The sequence below is a fragment of the Lemur catta genome, chromosome 3, assembly GCF_020740605.2.
Source record: "Lemur catta isolate mLemCat1 chromosome 3, mLemCat1.pri, whole genome shotgun sequence".
NCBI lineage: Eukaryota > Metazoa > Chordata > Mammalia > Primates > Lemuridae > Lemur > Lemur catta.
Window position 1 is genome coordinate 99,958,854 of NC_059130.1, and position 23,544 is coordinate 99,982,397.

The following is a 23,544-nucleotide window of genomic DNA, read 5'->3' on the forward strand; positions in this document are numbered from 1 at the left end:
TGACTTCGAGGCGGGGGCTCATTTGAGCACATCCAAGATCGATGTTGTACACGAGAAGGTGCAAATGTAAAGCTGGCTAAAGAGCATAATAGAATTTATGGAAATCGCTGGCTCGCACCGCAGCCCGAGCAATGATGGAGGTGATTATTAATTAATCATGGTCTTGGGGGAACAGTATCAGTGCAAGGAGTAATTAAAATGAAGCATTGTACAGTTGTACCGAATGATGATTTATGAGCCCAAGGAATTGCTGCTCTGCCCTCTCCCCTCCGCAGGCTCAATGGGAAGGATTAACTGGACGGATTGTTTTCAACAAAACCAGTGGCTTGCGGACCGATTTTGATCTGGACATTGTCAGTCTGAAGGAGGATGGGCTGGAGAAGGTGCGTGGGCTCAGGGGAGGAGCAGGGGTTTCTTGAATCCCCCATGACAGACCCCAGGCAGAGGCCCAGAGGCAGGCACAAGACCCAATCCAGCTGCCCGGCCCAGGGCTAGACGAGACCCCATGTGGCCTGTGCCTCTGTGGGCCCATCAGAGAGCAGGAAGGCTGGGGGGCTGGAAGGTGCAGCAGCCAGCGGCCTGGCTACAGCAGACACACAGACCGTCACCCTGTGAGCGTGGGCCACTGGGGATGCTTAGCCTGGGAAACATGACAGAAGTTTCATGGGGAAACAGACTGTCTCTGAGTCCCCACAGGGATGTCATGGGGCAGAAGGACAGACAGCAGGGGGTGTTGTCCTGGGGAGTAGTGAGCTCACTGTCACTGGAGGCATTTAAGCAAAGACAGAGCGATTGCTTGTCTGGGAGACTGGAGGTGACTCTTATCCTGGGAAAGAGGCTGGAGCACGTAGATTCTGAGCCCTCCCCCGCAGGCTCCTAAGGCCTCTGTGACTGCAGAGAGTTTGCAGGGGGAAAGCAGGCCTGCCTGGGGCCTCGATCTGGCCAACACAGAAATGATTCAGTGAGGCCAGTCCTGATCTCTGGGCACCTTCCACATACGCTGTCAGAGTCAGGCTGCTGGGCTGAGAAGGGATTTAAGGTGAGCCCCCAAGTCTCAGGATTCCCTGAGACCCAGGGTCTGGGGGCTCAGCTGCACTCTGCCCTGGCAGGCTGGTCCCCGGGAGCCACTGGGGCACCTCTCCAGCCCTGCAAGGCGGGGTGTATAAAACGCAGGGAGCAGAGGCCAGGAGAGTGGAGGGGCCACTGCTGGTGCCTCCGCACCTCGGGGATCTGACTGCTCGCTCCTCCCTGCACTGCCCCGTGAGGCTCAGGCCTCTTATGTGGATTATTTTAATGCCTCACCCTGAATCTTGAGCCCTCCAGCCATTCCCAGTGTACAGACAGATGAGCTTCCCCAAGCAAAGCACTACCCTGCTCTGAAACTGCCCGTGGCTCCCCAGGGCTGAGTCATTAAGCTTCAGCCCCTCACCTAGGCCTTTAAGACCCTCCAAGAGATGCCCCAGCTGGCCTCTCCAGGCCTGGTGTCCACTGCTCCCTGAGGCATACCCACGGTCCAGTCACGCTCCCTCCCTCCTGACCCTCCAGGTCTTTGACCCTGCAGTTGCCCTGGTTGTGGGATGTGACCTTTGTCACTCAGGCACGAGCCTGGCTCTGCCCAGGCCAGCACTGGCCTCATTGTGGCTGTGGCCATGGTCACTGCAGTCACTCACTCCTGAGTTTCTCTCCGACCCTGGGAGCCACTGTGAGACTTGGGGATGGAGGGGGAAACCTCACCATTCCTCTGCCACTGTTTCATGCCACATGTAGCATCAGTCTTAGGAAAAGGGGCTGTGGCCTCCCTACCTAAGATTGTCAAGGCCAGTTGATTCAACTCTATACAGACTACATGAGTTCTCATCAAGAATCTTCCAGCTTCTGTTTAAACTCCTACAGTGACAGGGAGGACCCTTCCTCCTCTGGCAGTGCTATGATGAATGCCATATTCACTCAAGTGACTGTCCCATTCTTGCTCTCTCTGTTGTCCATCTCTGGGGATAGCCCCAAAATTCGAGAGAGGGCAATGAAATGGCATGCATGCCCCCACTTCCGGCTCCGTGCCGCGGCAGGCATCAGTAATTGACCATTGGAGCACTCTTTCCATCTGAGCCCACCTGCAGCATCCTTCTCCCAACTGCCCTCCAGGCAGCTGGTACAAATTGACCATAGCTAATACTCAAGAAAAACTCCATTATCCCTGGACAAAGGTTGGCCTGCAGAGGCTCCTGGTCACAGCCACCTGGATTGTGAGCAGAGAGCCTCTGCAAGCTGCATCCTCCTCAGTCCTGACTGTTCTCACATGCCCCATGGCACCTGGTATCTAGCAGGGCATGCAGTCGGAGCTCAATAGATGCCTGCCGGGGTGAGGGTTCCTGCTGTCCATGCAGCCTCTGGACAGATGCTTGTTGAGCACGTCCTGCCCCAGGTGCTCTGCTAGGCACCCTCGTGCTGACTTGGCCCTGAGCTTGGCCCACTTAAGAGAAGAGCCTCTTCAATGCCGTCTGCCTGTCTCTTTCCCTCATGGCCTTGGTGGTCCACGCCGGCAGAGATCCTGCCCTGAGGGGATTGCTGAGCTCCCAAACACGGCCACTCTGCCTGTCATATTATCACTTCTGTTTGCTTATCCGGGTCATAGCTGATCCAGCCAGCTCCAGCCGGTGGCTTTGGGAGGATTAAGGCAGAATTACCCAAGCATAATTACATGTCTCTCTGCTATCTGCTCTGCACAGCTCTCTTAATGGGATGTTTGCATTTGGCCTCTCTGTTTAATTGATTAAGTTTCCTGAGTACCCCCCAACTGGGCCAAGGACAGAGTGGGCATGCTGAAGCCTTCCCTCAGTGAGGGGGGCTGAGATCAGGCAGAGCTGGGCTGAGTAGGGTCAAAAAGGACCTTCAAGAGGCCCAGGGCTTTAGGACCATTTGTAAACTTGACCTTTCCCTCCCTCCCTCTAGCCTCAGGCCTGATGTCAATAAGGATGCTATGGAGAGAGAGATTATGCCACCTTGGCCAGAGTATCTGCTGGCTTAGAAGTAAAACCACAAAGCAAACTGCCTTCAAACCCAGCAGCACCCAAGGTGAACCCAGGGAGGTTCCTCACCTCCTGTGCGACCAGCCCCAGACCAGCCACCAAGGCCGGCCTCCTGCCCAGCCTGCCTTCCTGCACATGACACTGTTCATTGTCCTTTACAGGGTCCACAGACGTTTAGTGAACGTCTCCCTCATTCCAGGCCCTGTCCTGGGCTTTGGAAGGATCTGCCCCTGGGAGCTGGCTGGGTCTGAGGCCTGATAAGTGAGCGCCCAGGTGCCCAGGGCCTTCCCCAGGTGTCCCAGGGCAGGACCTGGCACTGACCACGGACCCCTGATTCCCTCCAGCACCGTTTAGCAGCTGCGCAGCCCCAGGGGTCCCTGGGCTATCTGTGCACTTACCGTCTCCCTCTGCACCTTCCCCTTCCGCTGTGGTGGGTTTGCCAGCAAGGGGGACGGCAGAATTCAGGAGATTCAACACCTTGGGGGCCTCATCAGGGAAGGAGGGAGGACAGCAGGGTTGTTGTCAGAACAGTCGGCTCAAAACATGACAGCAGATAAAGAGGATGATGATGATCTTGGCAACATGGAGAAGGACGGGTAGATTGAGGACTCAGCACCCTGCTCTCTGTCTGTCTGTCCTTCCAGGTTGGGGTGTGGAGTCCTGCCGACGGGCTCAACATCACCGAGGTCGCCAAAGGCCGAGGTCCTAATGTCACAGACTCTCTGACAAACAGGTCACTCATCGTCACCACAGTGCTGGTAAGAGCCTGCAGCTCCTGCAAGAAGGACTGTCTGACCTGGAGTGGGGTGACCATGTGGGCTGGACAGACCTCTCTGTCCCCCACCCGTCACGGATGGGGTACCTTTTATGAGGCTGCTGGGGGGCCAGAGGATGGTGGCCGTGGGGCTGCAGGAAGGTGGAAACACTTAGGGTCTCCGAGGGCAGCTGGGGCACAGCAACTCCGCCCAGGACCACGGGCAGGAGCCCCTGTGCTTTTCCCTCCCACCCCACTCACTCCCTGGGCCCTGATGTCTGAGCAGGACACACGATGGGGTGGCAGCAAGCGGGTAAACTGCCCTTTGCAACAGGACTCAGTTCCCAGGGAAAGGCCCTTCCCACAGGTCAACCCAGACGTGGTGGGGGTGTGGCCACACCACAGAGCTCAGTGGGTGCTGGGAGTCTGTACACATGCCACACTCTCCAACGTCATGTCCCCAGCCGTCAGCCACAGCCACTGCCCCTGAATGGAATTGCATCCCATCCTCTCTCCAGTCCCCACTCCTCACCCCTTCCAACCCAAGAAGGGGCTCCTGGGATCTCCCACAGCGGCTCTGCACCGTGGAGCTCAGGGACAGGCAGGGGACAGATGGGGCCACCAGCCTCCTTCTCCTGACCAGGGCTGTGCCTGCTCCACCTGCACCAGTCCCTCCTGGAAGGCCACAGGGCGCCCACAGGCTCAGCACAGACCCTCTCAGGGACACAGCACTGCTCTTGGGGCCCCAGCCAGGGCATCTTGGGGGGAGGCAGCCCAATCACAACCCCGTGGATTCCAACTGAAGACCCTTTGAGGACAATTCTGGCTCTAGTCAGCGTCTGCTATAATAAAGCCTATATGTCTATAAGGACCATATGCTGAGGTCGTTCCTCTGAACACAGGGAGCTCAGCCCATTGGGTTAACTAAGGCTCCCCTGGAATGGAACCTTCCGCAGTGCTCAGACAGGGCTTGCACCCACCTGTGTCCCCCCACAGACAGCTCAAAGGGCCCTGTTGGATGGTCTTATGTCCTCCCCTCTGGGGTAGCTCACCACGTATGTGCTCTGTGGCTGGGTGGTGGACGTCATGGAACAGGAAGGGGGGTGACAGGAAGAAACCCCATCCTTCCAGGAGTCCCAGGGGGTGGCAGACACCAGGGTGCTGTCGGCATCTGGAGGGGAACTTTAGCCTGTGGATTTCATCACCAGCCCCAAGGGTCACGATCACTGAGAGGATCCATGCTAAAGGCGACAGAGATGTCACGGTGGTTCTAGACGAGCTGCTGGGAAAGCCCGAGGAGGCGGCCGGAGAGACACCCGCCTTCCTCTTTGGGGCAAGACCCGCGAACTAGCGTCTTCCCGACAGCCACACACCCTGCCGGACTTTATTGATCAACTTTTCATTAATCAAACAAATTTAAAAGCCAAACTACTAAAAGCCAATAACTGAAAAGATCTCAAAAGGAAGAGGAAAAAAACTGTAATATAAAAAATATAAAAGACAGAAATAAACATTTAACAAGCACAAGGGGATGAGAGTGAAGACTGACGCGCAATTAAAGGAATATTGATGCAGACAAAAATAGAAAAGGTAGAGGAGAGTGGAGAGGGAACAAAATGAAAAGGTTAAAAGGAAAATAATAAAGAGGAAATGAAGATGAGAAATGAGATGATAAGGGAAGATATTAAGAAAGACGAAAAATTAAATAATTTATAGCTCCGCCTAGGCAAGGTAAAAAATGTAAAACCAAAATGTCAAAAAGCAAAGGATAAAAGTGTGACAAAGCTAAAATGTAAAAGGGTAAAAATAAAATAATAAAAAGGTGGTAAAAGATTAAAAGCAGGGCTGCATAGAACGGGAGATATAAATAAAACACTTTTCATGAGGCAAGATTTTAAAAAGGTAAAACTAGTCTGATTTAAGGGATTAGGAGGAGAGATGATTGAATGAGCTAAGGCGACTCGGTCACAAAACAATACTCTGAACACTAAGAGGTAGCTAAGGATCGTGCACCCAAAGGAGGCAAAATAGAAGCACCTTGAAAGAGCAAGGGGTTAAATTTTATTGAAATGGCAGCAGCCTGATTTCAAGGGCATGAAACCCTTCTGCAGAGGCACAAGGGATTTTTCTGCACAAGCAGAGGAAGAATCCGGCAGACACCCCATGCCCTTGACCTGTGAATCCTCAGAGCTTCTTTGTCAACACTTGCAGCTTCTCACAGAGATCCCAAACTTCTATGGAGGTCCCGCCCCCAGCATCCGCCTGGCTCCCAGGCATCCCAGGACACAGGGAAGGAGAGAAGCCCCTCTTGGCCCACAGCCTGGTCACAGCTCGGTCTGTCCCCCACCCCTCAGCTGCAGGGCATCCAGGCAGACTCGAGCCCAGCAGTTCTTTGGGACATGCGGTATGTTCGGGACGCAGGGTCAGAACCATGGGATGATTAAGAACACACACCTCTGGGGATGAATCCTGGCTTTCCTGTTGACTTACTGAGTGACCCTGAAAAATCACTTCCCCTCCCTGTGCCTCAGTTTCTCCATCTGAAAAAGGGAGGTGATAATAATCTCACCTACTTCCTAGAGTCGAGAGGACGAATGATTAATACGTATACATGGTACGGAGTGAGTGCTAAGTGATAGCTGTTAGTGGTATTCGTTATTATTGATTACAGGTCCGGTCCCCGGTGAGCTCAGGCTTAATGCAACATGCAGAGTGAGAGTTCTGGAGAAAACCTCTGCTCTGGCCACAGGCCTGAATTCCACGAAAGACATCCCTGGCCATGGCCACAGAGGTGATCTCTAGCACAGGGCGAGTTGTGTTATAAATTTGAATTTGCATTCGGATACCACTCCCTATTGGTTACACTTGGCTGCTTCTTAGACTGTTGTTTCCCCACTGGTCCCTGAAGGCTTTAGGGTTTGCGACCTCGACCTTGTGAGCCCCTGTAGTCTCCTGCTGAGACATAAAACTCCAGATTGCCCACCACCTCATTCTCTGCCTTGGGTTTGCAGTCAGAGCTCCTGGGCCTGATGTCACAGTAATTCCTTGCCCCTTGGCCCCATTGCCTTGACCTCTGACACAGCTGCTGACCCGCTTGATGCAGATTTCCCACTGCCCGTGTATGGGACCACCAACCGTCTTAACCCCATCATGCAGTGTCAGCACTCACGTGGTCTGGGGGTGACCCACGATTCAGCTCTCTCCATCCCTCTGCCTGGAGATCACGGGAGGGCAGGCTCTGCTTGTCCCTGTGGGGCAGTGAGAGAAGCTTTGTTTACTCTGAAGGCAGGGGAATGGGGAGAATGTCCCCTGATGGGGACCAAACGTGACACACAGCCTTTACAAAGGTCTACAAGAAACTCTGTGTCCAGCTGAAAGTATCCTCAGGGTCTCCTGGGAGAGAGATGCCCACTCCCATGCAAGGACAAGTCTAAGGCCACCTGAAAACCTAGAGCTGCTCCAGATACTCCAGGGAATGTTCCCAAAAGGCTCAGCTGGTCTGCATGTCCTGGAATCCTAGGGGATGGTGTCAGGATTGGGGTCTTTAGGACAGCTGCAAGGCAGTGGGGAGTGGCCCAGCCTGGCCCAGCCGCAGCTGCTCTGGCTGAAAACCCAGCCCATGCTTAGCGGTCTGAATGCGGGACCACCACCTCCTGCTGAGAGCACAGCCCCTGCTTGTCTGGGAGGGTGTTGTCAGGGCAACAGCACTTTGAGTGACAGGCAGATCCCAGGGTACCAGCACAGGAACATCAAACTGCCCTGCCCTAGAGAGCAGGGCCTGGATCCAAGATCCCTGATGAGAGGGGTTTCTCCTCGCTTTCTTTCCCCTGGAATCCGGCTAAGCCCCAAACCCACCTGCTCTTCTCCTCTGTCACAAACCCTGAGATTAGGCACTAAGGACGCCTTGCCCTGGACAGACAGATGGACAGAGAGCCCTGACACTGCCCCCTCTGGCCTTTCAGAGCTGCAGGCAGCCTTCCCATTCCTGAGACCGAAACAGCAGCAGCAGGAGCCTGGAAGCCTGCCCTCCCCCGCCCCCTCTCTGCTTGGCCCCAGCCTCTGTTCTGGTTCCGCTCTTCCTTGAGCTCATGAAAAATTCATCTGCCCAAACCTCAGCTCACACACCGAGAAAACACACCCGACCCACTCCTGGAGGCCCTGCTTTTGAAGGTTCAAGGCTCTTTTGGCTGCTGATGTGAGCAGTGGTGTCGGCGTGCGTGTGCGTATGTGTGCGGGTGAGAGACCGGCTATGCACAGGTGCCTGGGTACTCGCTGATGGGTGCGTCTGTGCCGTGTGCACATCGTGACCCACGTAGACTCAACTGCCAGGCAGGCCAAACCCTCAGCACCCGGCAGCAGGAAAGCGAAAATGCTAAGGCCAGAATGTGGACTGGGAGAACCATCCCAGGCGGGGGGACCATTTTAGGCCCATCCTGCTGGGAGAACAGGACTCCTAGTGCTCTGTCCTGGTTCTGACCGGCAGAGGCCAAGGCCCAGGGTCCAAGCAGGGCTAGCAGACAGAGCACTTGAGACTGTGGTGTATCTGTGCCAGGAGCATTGTACATACATGTGCATGCGTGTGTGCATGTGGGTTGGTACTGCCTAACTCAGAAGGGGGCTTGGGAATGCAGCTCTCAGGTGCCTAAGCCCTGGATCCTTCTCTACTTGGGGGTAACCCCTGGAGACCCCTCTTCCAACTCCATGGGTCCTGCCACTGGGAGAAGCTTAGCACCGGGCCTGGCTTTCACACTGGCGTAAGCGATCGTAGAGAAGCCAGAGCGAGAACCCTGGCAATGGAAAGTTGGAAACGGTTATTTTTCTGGGCCCTTGTTTTCTGTGACTTGTTGAAGAGAAATATTACCCCTGCTCCTCCGGCTGCTCTCCCAGAGCAATAGGAGAGCGTGAAGTTATGAAATTGAGGGCACCTTCACTGAGCAATCGATTAGCAGCCGAGAGAGCTTGTGAATTGGCTGTCTGGACATTTCCAGTAATAAATTGTGAAATAGTCCATGAATAAGTAGTTGGCGGAGTTCAGAATTACCCCCTAGGAAATGTTGCAGGTCTAGAGACACATTACTAAGGCGAGCACCATTTTAATGCTCTGGGCTTTGGCTGTTAAATATGTATGCCATCCGCAAAGCACTTCCCGAAATTAATGGCATTTTACAGCTGCTCCGAAGGCAGCGTATTTATATGGAGATGTATAGATTCTGGGGCTGTGGTGGCTTCACAAATGAAGTGCTAATTTTAGAGGATTGGGCTGGGGAGGGGCGTGGAGAGAGGGTCAGGAAGTGAGCTGTCTCAGGGACCTTTCCTGAAATGGTTTTCCACCAGCCCTGGTCTTTAACCTTTGATGACACTGGGAGTGGTCTCCAGTCTGGAAAGGTCAGTGCGGTAACAGGACAACTAGTGCACCCGAAGGAGAAGAAGATGATGATGCCGATATTAATAATAATAATAATATTGGCAGCTAACATTTGCCAGGCACTATTCTGAGTGGTTTTCATTGATTGACTCGTTTTATCCTCCCAACAACCTTGTAAGGTGGGTTCTATATTTTTTTTTCTTTTTACATTTTACAGAAGAAGATAGATTTTGTCTAGGATTTTGTATGTGGTTGGTAGGTCCCCTGGGAAAGATGGCACCTTCTCTCTAATTCTTCCCTTGAACTAAAGTCAGGGCCACCAGGTACAGTGGTGTAGCTTGTTCACTGCACAAGAGCATCAACCAAAAGGATGAGTTGGGACTGAAATCTCACCCAGGCCCTGTTCGCCAGGGCCCATGCCAGGGTGCCAGGATGCATCTGCCCAGAGATGAATTTGCATAAAGGCAGTGTATGGACCAGACAAGGTTCCCTGTCCAGCCTCAGCACCTTTCCCAGGTCCCCACCTGGACTCTTCTCCAACCTTGATGAGCTGCCTGCTGGGTTGGAGGGTGAGCGTGAGAGGCACTGAGATTCAGCATGGTGCCTCCCAAGGGTCCAGCTTTCTACCCAGTTAGACTGAGAAGTGGTTTTCTCAGAATCCCTGGAGAGCTGGGAACCCCCTGGGGAGTCACACACTCCCTGGCTTTCTCTGAAGTGTCCCAAGGGCTGCTGAAAAGCTGGGATAGATCAGTCATGGGGTGGGATGGGATTCTGACAGGTAGTGTTGCTGGCACCATAGAATGGAGCCTGCCTGCCGCAGCGAAAGCCCCGAGCCCGGCGTGAGGCTGCCGGTGCGTTTCTCTCCTGGGACTTCTGACGAGGGTCTGCACCGGGGCCTCCGCTGCTCACCTCACCTCAGGGGCCCGTGAGGTCGAGGGAATGGCCCTGCCAGTGGAGGGGATGATGAGACGGGTGTGTGCCTTATTGTGGGCACGTGGACATGAGCTTCCCGGCTTACATGCCTTCTGCCAGCTAACGGCTATCACCCACCAGCGGAAGGCTTGGGGCATTGTGACACCTGGGCGCTGAGGTGGATGTGAGGAGTGTTTCGTGACAGGAAGAGGCAGAGGAGCTCAGGCAGAGACAGGGCAAGGGACGGATGAAGGAGGCCCAGACAAGTCCAAGAAGACTAGAGTTGTTGTCCAGGAGCAGGTGTGAGGGTGGCAGCTCTCGACCTGGTTTGGGGATCTAGAAAGGTCCATAGGCAACCTTCCTGAGGGGTCACCTGCCCACCTGGGACAGGCTCCATGGGCTCAGGGTCTCTGGCAGAGAACTCACATTCTGGGGTCAACCCAGTTCAGATCGTCCCTCAGTGCCAGCTGGGTGGCCTCACACAAGTCATTTGTCCTCATGAACATCCCTTTCTGCATCTATAAAATGGGATCACTAGTAACTACCCCAAAAGGTTGGCATTAAGGTTAAGTAAGGCGATAACAGCTTCTGTCTGCTGAGCCCTGGTGCCCCGCTGGGCTCTGTGCTGTCTCACGTGCTGATTGACTGGCCCCTGGCGCAGCCACATATAAATGCAAACTGTCACCGTTATCAGCAGTCAGTCACCCGGCAGATCCTAAGGCGGGGGACTGAGGAGATCCTTGGAGAGAGAGAAAGGTATCAAGGAGTGTGTAGATCTAATCTTTTAAGTGGGAGTCGAGGGGGCAGTCAGAGAAGATACTTGCAGAGGGCTTTCTGCAGCATTGTCTGCAGACTTGAGCGGACATCAGTATTCCCTGGAGGGCCACTGAAAGCACAGATTCCTGGGCCCCGCCTAGAGTCCTTGGTTCAGTTAGGTCTGGCATGGAGCCTGGGCACATGCCTTTCTGACAAGTTCCCAGGTGGTGCGGATGCTCCTGGTCCTGGGACCACACTGTAAGGCCCCCGGCCTGTGTTACTGGGCTTTGGGATCAGGCAGTCCCCAGTTCAGATCCCTGTTCCACCGCTCACTAGCCCTGTAGCTGCTGGGCACTTAAATCAGCAAGTACCTACTGAGCTCCCACCTTGTAGCAGGGGCTGCTGTAGGTGGCCGTGCGTGAGGCCCCAGGCTGGCCCTCAGGAAATGTGCTTCCCCTCTCCTGGCCTAACAGGCCATTCGTCTGACCACCCCAGTGGTTTCATAGAAACACAGGCAGCAGTTCCTGCCCAGGCTGTCCAGCCCAAGCCCCCCTCCACCCTGCCCGCCAGGCTTCAGCAGTCCCCTCCCATCTGTCCCGCAGGAGGAGCCGTTTGTCATGTTCCGGAAGTCCGACAGGACCCTGTACGGGAACGACCGGTTCGAGGGCTACTGCATCGACCTGCTGAAGGAGCTGGCCCACATCCTGGGCTTCTCCTACGAGATCCGGCTGGTGGAGGACGGCAAGTACGGGGCGCAGGACGACAAGGGCCAGTGGAACGGCATGATCAAGGAGCTCATCGACCACGTAAGCCCGGCGGGACCCCTGGGAGGCTTGGCGGAGCGCTGTGTGCACCACGGCTGGCCGTCCCAGCAGGGGGGTGCCCCTGGGGGCAGGGGAGATGTGACCCTGGGGGTTGGGGGACCCCATGTGAAGACGTGTGCCCCAGCTCTCTCGGGCCTGCCCTTGTCATTCTTCTCCATGCAAACACGCACCAGCCGCCACCTGACTCAGCGCCAGCCCCACTGGCGTCTTCGATTTGCTGGTTCTGGAGGATTCCCTCAGCTTCTCAGTGCCTTCTGCCCCTTTACAAACCACCAAAGAGTGTCCCAACCCCGTGCATGAGGTGCCAGCACGAGGCACTTCACCAGACTCTGGGACGCAGAGATAAACCTGTCACTGCCTTGAGTAACTTTGGGTCCAGTGGGGGTCCGGGGAGCTGAGGCCTGGGGCGAAGGGATGAGCAAGGCTCCGCCGGGAGGCACCAAGGGGCGGCCTCTTACCCTGCCTGGGACGGGGGAGAGGACTCAGGGGAGTATGGCGCGTAAGTGGGCTGGGCAGGGCAGGGAGACGGAGCAGCCAGTGCAAGGGACTTGGGGTTCTTGAGACATTGGGAGAAAAACGGAGAAGCCACAGGCTGGGGTCACAACAGCAGGGGAGGAACCAGGAGGCCCTGGGTCTGAGTCCAATTCTTCACTCATTAGCTGTGTGAACAGGGGCAAGTCACTTGACTTCTCTGAGCAGTTTGCACATCTGTGAAATGGGCGCATGAATACCCCTCCCCGCAGGATTGTTGCGCTACTGGTGCAGGGCCCAGCCCATAGGAAGGTCAGTACAAGGGCACCTTGTGAGATGCTGTAAGCAAACACATCATAGTTCTTAGAAGCCCAGGCTGTGGTCCAGGAGACCTGGGATTCCAGTCCCAGCCCTGCCACCTGCTAGATGTGTGACTGGGTAAGTTCATCAACCTCACTGAGCCTCAATTTCTTCATTTCTAAAATAGGAGTAATTAGCAACCACCGTAGCTCCTCAGGCTGTTAGGGGAATCAGATGAGGCCCCATTTGCACAGCTGACTGGCACGTGGTAAATATCACCTGCCTTCCGGCTCAGGCCTAAAGCATTTTCTATCAGAGAGCTGCCACTGGATGCAGGGACCGGATCCGTGCTAGACCCCTTAGGGTCCTTCTCTCATTTGTCCTTATGACAGCCCAGCGAGGTAGGTACTGTTATCAACAGCCGTTTCACAGATGAGGAGGCTGAGGCAGAGAGAGCTGAAGGTCCTCAGCTGGTAAGTGGTAGAGCCGGGATTCACAGTGGTGGAGTTGCAGAGGCTCTTGGCCTCACAGCCCTGTGCTCCAGCCCCTACAAAATGCCATCCTGACCCCAGGGGCCAGGGCAGAGGTTCATGCAGATCTTCACAGCCTGGAAAGTGCCAGCCAAAGGTTGGGGGTGACTATGGCTTTGCTTCTCCAGGCTTGGGGTAGGCGGCGCCAGGGCCTTCTCCTGCCTCTGTCTGAGGGGAGCTGCCCTGCAGAGACCTTGCAGGTTGCGCGTGGGAGGCAGGCTGGCGCTGAAGGCATGGCAGCTTGAGCAGAGCCTGGGTCCGTGGAGTCATTTCCAAGGCCCCAGCAAATTGGGCTCCCAGGGAAATCTGGTAGGAGACGCTAACGGTACAGAGCGTGAACTCGGGCCAGGTTTGGTTTCCACTCTGCCGCTTACCAGCTGTGTGTTCCTGGACTAGTTTCTTAACCTCTCTGTGTCTCAGTTTCCACATCTGTAAAAGGGAAATGATATTAATGGACCTACCTCATAAGATTGTCGTGAGGATGAAGTTAACATATGTGGATTACATAGGCGGCACCATATCCGTATTTGCTTTTTTTTTTTTTTATTTAATTTTATCCTTACAGCTGTTTCTTGGAGGCTGGGGAGGGGGCTTCAGGACGTCCCTTTAGCTCTCTGAGCTCCAGTTACTCTGCTCGACAGTGAGAATAATGACGCCCGCCCCGCGTTCTTCCCAGCTTGTTGTGAGCCCAGAGGAGACAACTGGTGGGGAAGCAGCTTCTAGATTGTAGAACTCAGTGTAAATGGAAGGGAGTGTGTTGTCACCGTTATTAGTAATAACTATAATTATTATGGAAATTAGTCAGCAGGCCCCGGAGGCATCTCCATCTTACCCACTCCCCTGCACTTGGTGAGGGGGCCCTGGATTCCGGGGCCCTGGGGGGGCTCTGAGGCTGTGGTTTGCGGAGACGGGCGGGGCTGGGGTGGGAAGGGGATCAGATCATGCGGAGAGCCGAGGCCACGTGCGGAAGTGAGCAGGGCTGAGCCAGCCTCACCACCCACCGCAGCTCCAGGGGCCCCAGAGCTCTGAAGAGCCGTGGGCAAGGGGGTGTGATCAGAGACCCAGCGGCAGCCGGACCTTCCTGAGCTGACCCTCAGCCGGGGAACAGCAGGTAGCCCCATCCGCGTCCTCCGCGCAGCTGGGCCGCGCTTCCGGCAGCCCCGTATCCATCACCGCCACGGGCCCTGACAGAGCATGCAGGGGACCTTGTTAGACCCGATTCCCTACAATTGATGAGCCTATTAATCCTAGCTTGGTGCCATTTTTAATAATATCATAACCATTTATTAGTGTCGTCAGATAATTAGTCTTCTCACTAGCCCATAGGAAGCATGGTAAAGGCCTGGCAATATTATTACTTCCTTATTAGGGATCTGAATGTAGGCGTAAAAATGATGAATGCCCACCTTTGTGAGTATCTGCCCCCCGGGGCCCATCCAAGGGCCCTGGGTGGGGCCTCTGACAGCAGGACTTAGAAAGCACTTCCTAGACACTCCCCGCTCGCTCTGTCCCCTGCCGTGTGGCCTTCCAAGGGCTGCGGAGGAAGACGGGGCACCCGGAGGATGCATCCCCCTCCTGCTCACACGCTCACCGTCCCCAAGTTGCCTTGAACTATGGGGCAACTAATGTGATTAGACAGAGCGGTGATGACTCCACCCGTCCCCCATCTCTGCTCCCAGTGGTCACTCTCTGTATTTCCTGCCTGCTTGCTCTCACGTCCCCCTCCTCAAAAGTCTACTCACATCTGTGCTTTAAATTACTCCCGTGTGTTTTTGTGATTCTGGGATCCTATAGAAAAGAGTTCAAGTTCTGGGTCTGACACATTTCTGCCAACAGTGGGAAAGTTATTCAACCTCTCTGGCCTCTATTTCCACATCTATGAAATGGCCTCTATTTCCACATCTATGAAATGGGGATAATAAAAGAGCCTTCTACCCAGGGTTCGAGGGAAAATTTAATGAGATGTGGCACCAAATGCTCAACAGAGTGCCCAGTGCTCAGTGAATGCTCAGTACACAGAAGCTGTCCCGCTCATCACTATTCCCTCCAAGGCAGCCTCCAAGGCAGCCTCCCTGTCTAAAATATGGCCGTGCTTGAAATGAGGACAGCGGGAGGGTGGCCCCTCAGCTGTGGTCATCCTGCTAGGCCACAGTAGTTCAGGACCTAGACCTTACTCCACTGAATCCAAATAGTAATTTCAGGGAACTGACTCACATTGATCAGACTCACAGGGAACTGAGGCACATACCTGGTATCACCCCTTTACTTGGGACATTGGCCTTTTCTCACACTGGGAACGAACTCCCCTGTGTCCTGCCACCCAGAGCTTCTGTGTCCTGGCACCAGCTGCCCAGGAGCCTGCTTGGGGAGTGTGGGAACAGAGCCCCAGGAGTGGAGAGCCTAAAGCCAAGAGGAGAGCTGCTGCTGGAGGAGGGGGCCAGAGACAAGCCTTGAAGAGTCCTGAGTGCTAAACTGAGGAGTTTGATTTTAATCCTGAGAGCTACAGGGCACAACTGAAAGATATGACATCAGCCTGGCACTTGAGGAAAGTCTCTCTGCTGCTGGGCCAATGTGGAGCCAGCGTGGAGGCCACCACTGGGATTAGGTGGGGGTGAGCGTGGTGGCCTCGACTCAGAGTGTTGCCGTGGGAAAGCAGGGAAGGAGACGAGAGGGTGGAATTGATGAGATTGATGATTGGCTGGATGGAGGAAGTAGGAGGAAGCGAGGAATTCTGAACAGCTAGGGAGGTGGTGGTGGCATCCCCCGACCAAGAGCCCCCTGGAGAAGTCGAGGATTTGGGAGAGGTGGTGAGGTCAGTTAGGGGCACGTTGGGATGGGGGTCGGGTAGGTGGCCGGCCCTGTGGCTGGGCACTTGGAGAAGAGAGCAGGGCTGGAGGCTGAGCATGTGGGTGGTCGCCACAGCCTGCGGGGAGCCCGGGAGGTGGAGACGGGGACTGCTCAGGGACCCTGAACAGCAGGAATGAAGGAGAAATCTACAAGACGCCTGGGCTGGCAAGGGTGGCGAGGAAGGAGGAGAACCAGGAGAGCACGGGGTGACAGAGGCCTGAGGAGGAGAAGCTACTGGAAACAGGTCAGGGTCACAGGCTGCAGGGAGGTCAAGGGAGATGAGGAATGAGCAGCGTCCATGAGTTGGCACAAGCGTGACCTCCTGAGGGCCAGGGCCAGCCCCAGCGTGGTCCTCGAGCGCTCCTGGCCTCACACTTTGCCCTCAGAGACCCAGAATCCTGCCGTGGCTGCCCTCCAAGGCCCTTGACGCACAGGGGTGGGCAAATTGGGGGAGAAAAGGGCAGGAGAGGGTATGAAGGTGATGGGAAAATACCTGCCAGGCCACAGGAAGCCACTAGTTCTCTTCTCTGTAAGTTGTTCCCTCTCACAGTGGTACATATGGCCAGATGAGTTTTCCCTGCGCATAGATAGGGCTGGACCCAGATGAAGTATAAAACAAGATGGGGACCAGCAGTGGTTATGGGTAGCCTTGGCACCACCCCGTGTCCCCTCTGCTTCCCCATAACACCGAGTGTAGACCAGGGAGGGTGGCACAGCTGGAAGTGCCTGTTTCCCTGCATGACTCCTCTTCCAGACAGTGAGCACTTGATGGACCGAACTTAGCTATTACCCCAAAGCCTGGCACGAGGCCGGACACACGCAGAGCAAGGACTGATGAATGAGCAGATGGACTTGCACACCTGCCCGGAGATGCAGCTGCAGAGTCCTGACCCATGGGCTTCCCAGCCACAGTGTGCAAGGGGAGAGCCTAAGGTCAAGGCCATGACCTCATCGCCCACTGTGTCTCCTGTCTTCCAACAAAGAACCAGATCTTATTTCTGGCCTACATGCACTGGTGTTAGGAGGGGCTCCATACCCCTGTTTGTGTGACCAGGGAAAGCTCACTTGGAAGCAAGGCATGCTGGGAACTCACCTGGGGCAGGCCAGAATCCTGGTGGGACGGGGCAGTGGAGGGCAGGGGAAACAGGAACAGCAAAGGTAGACACTTGTCAGGGCAGCAGGGTTGCCCAGAGCAGTGGCTGAGGAGCTCTGGGGAAGCTCAGGGTGTCACAGGATCTGTCTGAGGACCAGGTGAGCAGGTGAGGGGTTCAGGAAAGACTTGGCGCCCCATTGAGAGTCACTACAGAGCTCAGACCAGCTGGGGAAGGCCTGGAAACAACCTGGCAGGGGGTCAGGGTCCAGACAAACAGGCGCAGGAGAGCAATAGCACTTCAGGGTGAAGGGGGTATTGGGGGAAACTGAGGCCAGAGGGAGCAACTGGAATGTGCACCTCTCCATCCCCCATGGGGTGTCATCCCTTTGTTCGTCAGTTCAACAGCACTGGGTCTGGGCTCCTAGAGAGTGGAGCCTGCGGGGGGCCTCCTGCCACCACTGGGTTAGGGAGTGTGATGCCAGGAGAGAGCGAGGGGCCAGGGAGGCAGAGCAGCGAGGAGGGGAAGTCAACTCGAGGATGCAAAATCTAGCAGGTCTCCACTGAGTCTGACCAATAGCTCAGACTGAGTCTGCACCCTGGAAGAGCCTTACAGAGTGCATCTAGGCCCGTGTCTTGGAGTAGAGGGAACAGGTTTACCCACTGGTAACTTCCATGCATTCTGGGTTTGGCGTAGGGGGTATGGGAGCTGATCAGGATCCTACAGCAGCGTCTACAAGAAGCCACAGGGCTAGAGATGAAATGCTGTCGGATTGTACCTCCGTGAGGTCAGCCAGAGCCAGAGGGTCTGAAATGGTGCCCGAGAGGGGTCTGAGCCCAGCACCGACCCACGATGTGCCAGACCCCGGGGCAGTGACTAGGGGTGGGGATAACTAAGGCAGACATGATTCTTGCCCTCTAGGAAAAAACAATGAATCAGACAAGTGAAATTTCATTAAGATTTTGATCATTGCAGCAAAGAGGATTACAGGAGGTGCTGAGAGTGCAAACCAGAGGACAGTGACTCAGGCTTCCCTGGGAACGAGGAAGAGATGTCCCAGGCAACACACCTGGGCAGGGCGCTGTGGCTGCTGCAGTCCGCACCTGGACGGGGCTGGCTGAGGCCGCAGCTGAGCGCATGGAGCCCTGGAGCGCTGGCTGGCTGTGGGCGGACACACCGTGTGGGCACATGGGGAGTGGGGACAGGGGATCCTTCTAGAGATGGCAGTGGAGGTGCATCCCTCAGAGTGTGCCATGGAGCCCGGAAATCCCGCTGAGCTCCCTAACAGGCACAGGACTGTCCTCATGGGCACTCAGGCTCCAGGCAGTTCTCCAGGCTTGCAAAAGCCACACCCATCCTTTCTCACTGCTGGGTGGCCGTCAGCTCAGGAGGCCTGTTTGTGAACCACAGGGACATGACCCTTCAGCTGACACTTACGAATTTTCTAGCACCTATTACCCATCTCTTCCGACACTCGTGACTATTTAGAGCGCAGTTTTCTGGCTATCCGTGGCTCCGGGCCAATGGTTGCGTTTGGCAGCTGGCCGGCGGGTGGTCTGCAGACACTCCCCATGACTACCAATGCACCCCCTGAACACTGCATGGTGGCACTCCTGAGGGAGGGCTCGCTGGGGGACCCCTTTAAATCTCCAGTGCTTCCATTGACCAGTTTACTCGTTTATTCACTAAATCTATTAAGTCAGGCCCCATGCTAGGTGCTGTGGATACAGCGGTGAGCAAAACAGGCAGGACCGCTTCCCTGGTTCTCAGGATCTTGCTTTCCAATGGAGGAAACAGGCAGTTGTCTATGCACATGGGACTAGATGTAGATTCAACAAGATAAGTGTCTGAGCAAGGAATGCGGCCGAGTAGAAGACCTTCCCTGGCTCCCAGATCGGGGCCTGGGCCGACAGGTCCTATGGGTAGTAGAGCAGGGGGAGTCGCTGTGACCCATCCTCGGAAACCCTGGAGGAAGATCCTGGAGACTTGCCAGCGACAGGGGTAGCCATGCCCTGTCCTCCTGGCCAGCGACAGTCAGAGGCGTCCAGGGAAGGCGTCTGGGTCATTTCTGCCTCCGTGGTATTAATTAGCAGAGGATGGTGCTGAAGGCTGGGTGAAGGAGGACTTGGACTTGGGGTGCTGTTCCCCCACACCAGTATGGCCATGGCACTGTGGACTCTGGTCTCCCAGCCTCCAGGTGGGTTGGCAGGAGTGACGGGAAGATCTGGTATCAAAGACACCACCATTGCTCCACCGGGTCCTGTCTTCCTCCCAACCAGGAAGCAGACCTTGGTTCTGGCCTGCCTGTACTGGTCCCAGCCCCTGCTTGCAAGGCCAGGGAAGGCTGTGCCCCAGCCGGGGGCAGGGCACTTTAAAGCCAGCCGTGCTAGGAGCTCACCTGGAGGCAGGGCAGAGTCCTGGATGGAGCAAGGCAGGCTGGTTGGGGGGAAGACAGGTGGGCTCCAAAGATGGACCCTCCCCAAGTGAGCCAGGTTGCCCAGGGCAGTGACTGGGGAGCTCTATGGGGCTGTGGATGTCACCAGGACCTGCCTGAGGTGGCCCACGAGGGCAGGTGAGAGCTCTCAGTGCTGGGGATCCACTGACAAGTCGGAAGGAAGGAGCTCCCAAGGTGCAGGTGAGCCCGTCAGGGCTCAGGGCACAGCAGAGGCTCCACTCGCCGGAGAGAAACAGGCAGGGGAAGGTCGGGTGAGCTGGAGGGGGGGCATGGGGTGCTGAGCAGGGCACCTGGGGCCAGAGCTCAGCCCACTGGGTGGGGACAGGAGGTCGGGACCCCGATGGGGTTTGGATGTTCATTCTTCCGACAAACGTGATTGAGCCCGACTCTGAGCTAAGCCCTGGGGATACATCAGTGAGCGAAACAAGCTTAATCCCTGCCCTCCTGGAGTTTATATGCTGGCGGAGGAGCCAGATATTAAAGAGTGACTTGCAAATAACAACTCAGTTGTGACAGGGCACTGAGGAGCCGTGCAAGCGGCCACGTGGGCACATAACCAGCACCTAACCTGGTCTGTGGGGGCAGGGCACTCGCTGCCCTGGGACTTTTCCAGGGCAGGACCTGCCCTGTCTGGGCAGATACAACTGTCAGGGACCTACGGGGTGAGGGAAGAGACCTTGCAGTGACGGCCTGGACAGTGGGGTCAGCTGGAGGTGGAACCTGTGGCGCATCCATCCCGGGGCCCCGGGGCTGAGAAGCAGGGAAGACCCACTGGCCTTCCTGAGAGACAGAGGCACAGGGTGGGGCCCGCGGGGCCTCAGGAATTGGGCACTTCTCCAGGCCTGGGAGAGGCACCCACATCATTCTTCACCGTCAGGCAGGGACGCTGCCACCAGCTCAGGAAGCCAGTGAGCGGGTCGCAGGTGTCAGTCGCTGACCCACTGGTTGGCACTTATGAACATACCAGCGCCCGTTTCCCCTCTATTCAGATGTGCGGGTTGTTCAGGATGTTGGTTTGTCAGGCCAGGGTCCAGGGCCCTTCAGGGACACAGCGTTTTCCTAAGCTGAGGGGCAGGTAGGTCAGCGGCAGACACCGTCTGTGACTTGCTTTCGCCTGTCGTCAGCTGCCGTGTGCTCAGCCAGCTGACTCTGAGGACATGCTGGCCCAGTGGTGTCTCTTCTAAACCGACAAGGTCCTATTTCTCCACTCCCAGAATCTCTACCGAGGGCCTACTGGGTGCCAGGCGCTTGGCTAGCTGGGGGCACGCGGCAGGGAAAAGATGACAGGCTCCGGCGTCACTCTCACGAGCTCCCAAGACAATCACAGCCGTGATCAGTGCCAGGAGCTGGAAGTGCCTGGTGTGACGAGCGTAGTCACCAGAGACCTGGTTTCCTCTGGGGAGTGAGTCTGTGGAAATGATGTTTGAGCCGAGATCTGAAGGCGAAGGAGACACTCGCTAGACAGAGAGTTTGGGGAGGAAGAGACTCCAGGTGAGCAGGAGAGACGACGGGGCTGGAGGATCCGAAAGGAGGTGGCAGGGAGAGAACAGGTGGCGCCAGGCCGGGCGGTGCTGGGGGGCACTTGCCAACACTGCAGCCACGAGCCACATGGGGTTATTTAAATTTCAACTTAAATTAATTAAAATTAAATAAAAGTATAAATTCAGCTCCTCTGTCACGCAAGCCACACTTCAAGTGGTTGACAGCCACATGTGGCTCGTGGCTGCCATACTGGATGGTGCAGGTGTGGAGTCTTTCCATCACTGCAGAAGCTCTGTTGGACAGCACAGGGCTAGATCGTGTATGGCTTAGCAACCCCCCGTAAGAATGTTTTACCCCAAGAGCACTGAGAAGTCCTAACCTATTTTAATTAGCATGGGGGAGTCTGGCTCGAGAAACACCACTTTGGGAAGATCAGAAGGCGAATTCCACGATGCCACACACCAGAGATGTGGGCAGGGAGCCAGCATACAGAGCCCCAGGGATGAGTCCTGCACTCATGGCAGGAGTGAGGCTGGTTTTCATGCAGCAGAGGGACCTGGGGGGAGGCGGGGGTGTGTCAGTAGTTTCCTGCGGCCACAGGGCCCTCAAACCAGGCAATGAAACTTTATGCTGGGAAGCCCCAAGGTCGGGAGCCAGAGTCAAGTTCAGGTCTCTGGGAATGTAACACTGGGCTCAGGACAAGGCAGGGTGGGACCAGCCATAAAGTCTGCTGTTCAGAATGAGAGAGCTGCCAGGCTGGGGCCGGGAGCAGGCCGTGGAAGGAGCTCCATGCATCATGCACAGGATGCATTAGAATACTAGGGCAGCCACAACAACTGACCACGAACCACAGGGCTTAAAACAACAGAAGCTCAATCTCCTGTGGTTTTGGAGGCCAGAAATCAAGGCGTCAGCAGGGTTGGTGCCTCGCGGACGCTCTGAACGAGAATCTGCCCCATGCTCCCTCCCAGCTTCTGCAGTTGCCTATAGTCCTTGGCATTCCTGAGCTTATGTCTGCGTCATTCCAAGCTTTGCCTCCATCACCACATGGCCTTCTACTCTGTGTGTACCTGTGCATCCTTTCCTCTTCTTATAAGGACACCAGTCACTGGACTGGGACCCACCCTAATTCCATATGACTTCCTCTTAACTTGACTTCATCTGCAAAGACCTATTTCCGAAGAAGGTCACATTCACAGGTTCCAGGGGGTTAGGATTTGAACATAATTGAGGGGCACAATTCAACCCATTTCAAGGGGCCTGTGTGGTAGAGTGGTGAAACACTAGGCTTTGGGGTCATAGTGAACTGGGTCCAAGTACTGGCTCAGCCACTCGACAGTTTTTTGCTTATTTGTTTGTTTGAGACAGAGTCTCCCAGACTTCTTCTCTGCCCTGGGCTACTGATGTTTAATTCCCTTTTTTTTTGAAACAAGGAAGGTCTCGCTCTGTTGCCCGGGGCTAGAGTGCAGTGGTGTCATCATACCTCACTGCAACCTCAAACTCCTGGGCTCAAGTGATCCTCCTGCCTCAGCCTCCTGAGTAGCTGGGACTACAGTCATGAGCCACCACGGCTGGCTAATTTTTCTATTTTTTTGTAGAGATGGGGTCTTACTCTGGCTCAGGCTGGTCTTGAACTCCTGGCCTCAAGCGATCCTCCCCCCTTGGCCTCCCAAAGTGCTAGGATTACAGGTGTGAACCACTGCACCTGGCCTGTTTGTTTGTTTTTTGAGATAGGGTCCCACCCTGTTGCCCAGACTGTGGTGCAGTGGTGCTAACATAGCTCACTGCAACTTTGGCTCAATCTTCCTGCCTCAGCCTCCCAGGTAGCTGGGACTACAGCTGTGTACCACCACATCTGGCTAAAATTTTTTATTATTTTTTTTAGACATGGGGTCTTGCTATGCTGCCCAGGCTGACCTCAAGTCATCCTCCCACCTTGGCCTCCCAAAGCGCTGGGATTACAGGTGTGAGCCACCACACCTGGCTGCCCTCACCAGTTTTAAACAAACATCCTAGCCTAAGTAAGCTACCCTATCCTCATCCGGAGTATGGTGATACCGTTTAATACCTGGTGGAGACCATATTTGGGACACCAGACACAGGTAGCAAGCTGGGATTCAGGGACCAGATCTTAATCCCCAGGGAGGACCACTTTCCTAAGAGAAGGCTGATCAGTGACAAATTGCCAGAACTGGGACCACAGTCACAGCCCCATCCCTAGAACCTGGCAGGAGGTGGTCCTGCATTCACTCTAGGGTACAAGGCAGGGTTCAACTAGCAGCCAGGTTGTCAACTAGTAGCCTGGATACTGAGGCCCAAAATGTGGAGTTGTCGCTGGTTAAATAATTCTTGCCTTCAGTTCTGGGGCTGGTGGCCTCGTGCAAGGATAGAGGAGACTAGGAGGGGCTTAGAGCCATGCAGGTCCCAGCAGATCCTTGGTAAGTGGAGCTGCTTATTGGTGGAAGCACGTTCTGGGAAGGCCGTCCTGCCTGCTCCGGAGGTTAAGAAAATGTGCAGAAGGGTCCTCAGTGAGGCAGAAGGGGCCAACAAATCACCTGTAAGACCAGTGACAGTGTTGGACAGGTTGGAGGTCTGGTGTTCGAGGACATGATTACCGTACATATGACAGCAAAGAGCCAGGAATTCTCCAAGCCTCAGTTTCCTTCTATTGAAAAAAAAAATGTGGGGTTGGAATAGATGTATTCTCTCGAAAAGACTTAAAGGTCTCTCA

General features: G+C 55.4%; 1 protein-coding gene and 1 long non-coding RNA gene across 3 annotated transcripts in view; one reads left to right on the forward strand and one right to left on the reverse strand.

The window, feature by feature from the left end:
• The window catches only part of GRIK3 (glutamate ionotropic receptor kainate type subunit 3), a 217,062-nt gene that overhangs the window by 166,938 nt on the left and 26,580 nt on the right, over positions 1–23,544 (forward strand). For both annotated transcript variants that reach the window (XM_045548241.1, XM_045548242.1), the window contains exons 8-10: positions 276–383; positions 3,671–3,784; positions 11,416–11,619. In XM_045548241.1, coding sequence (XP_045404197.1) covers positions 276–383; positions 3,671–3,784; positions 11,416–11,619 — 426 coding nt within the window. The remainder of the gene's footprint in view (positions 1–275; positions 384–3,670; positions 3,785–11,415; positions 11,620–23,544) is intronic.
• On the reverse strand, positions 6,285–13,364 carry LOC123635756. Its single transcript, XR_006734204.1, has 3 exons — positions 13,313–13,364; positions 6,950–7,028; positions 6,285–6,320 (listed from the first exon to the last, which is right to left on the reverse strand). It is a non-coding gene; the product is annotated as an uncharacterized LOC123635756 (long non-coding RNA).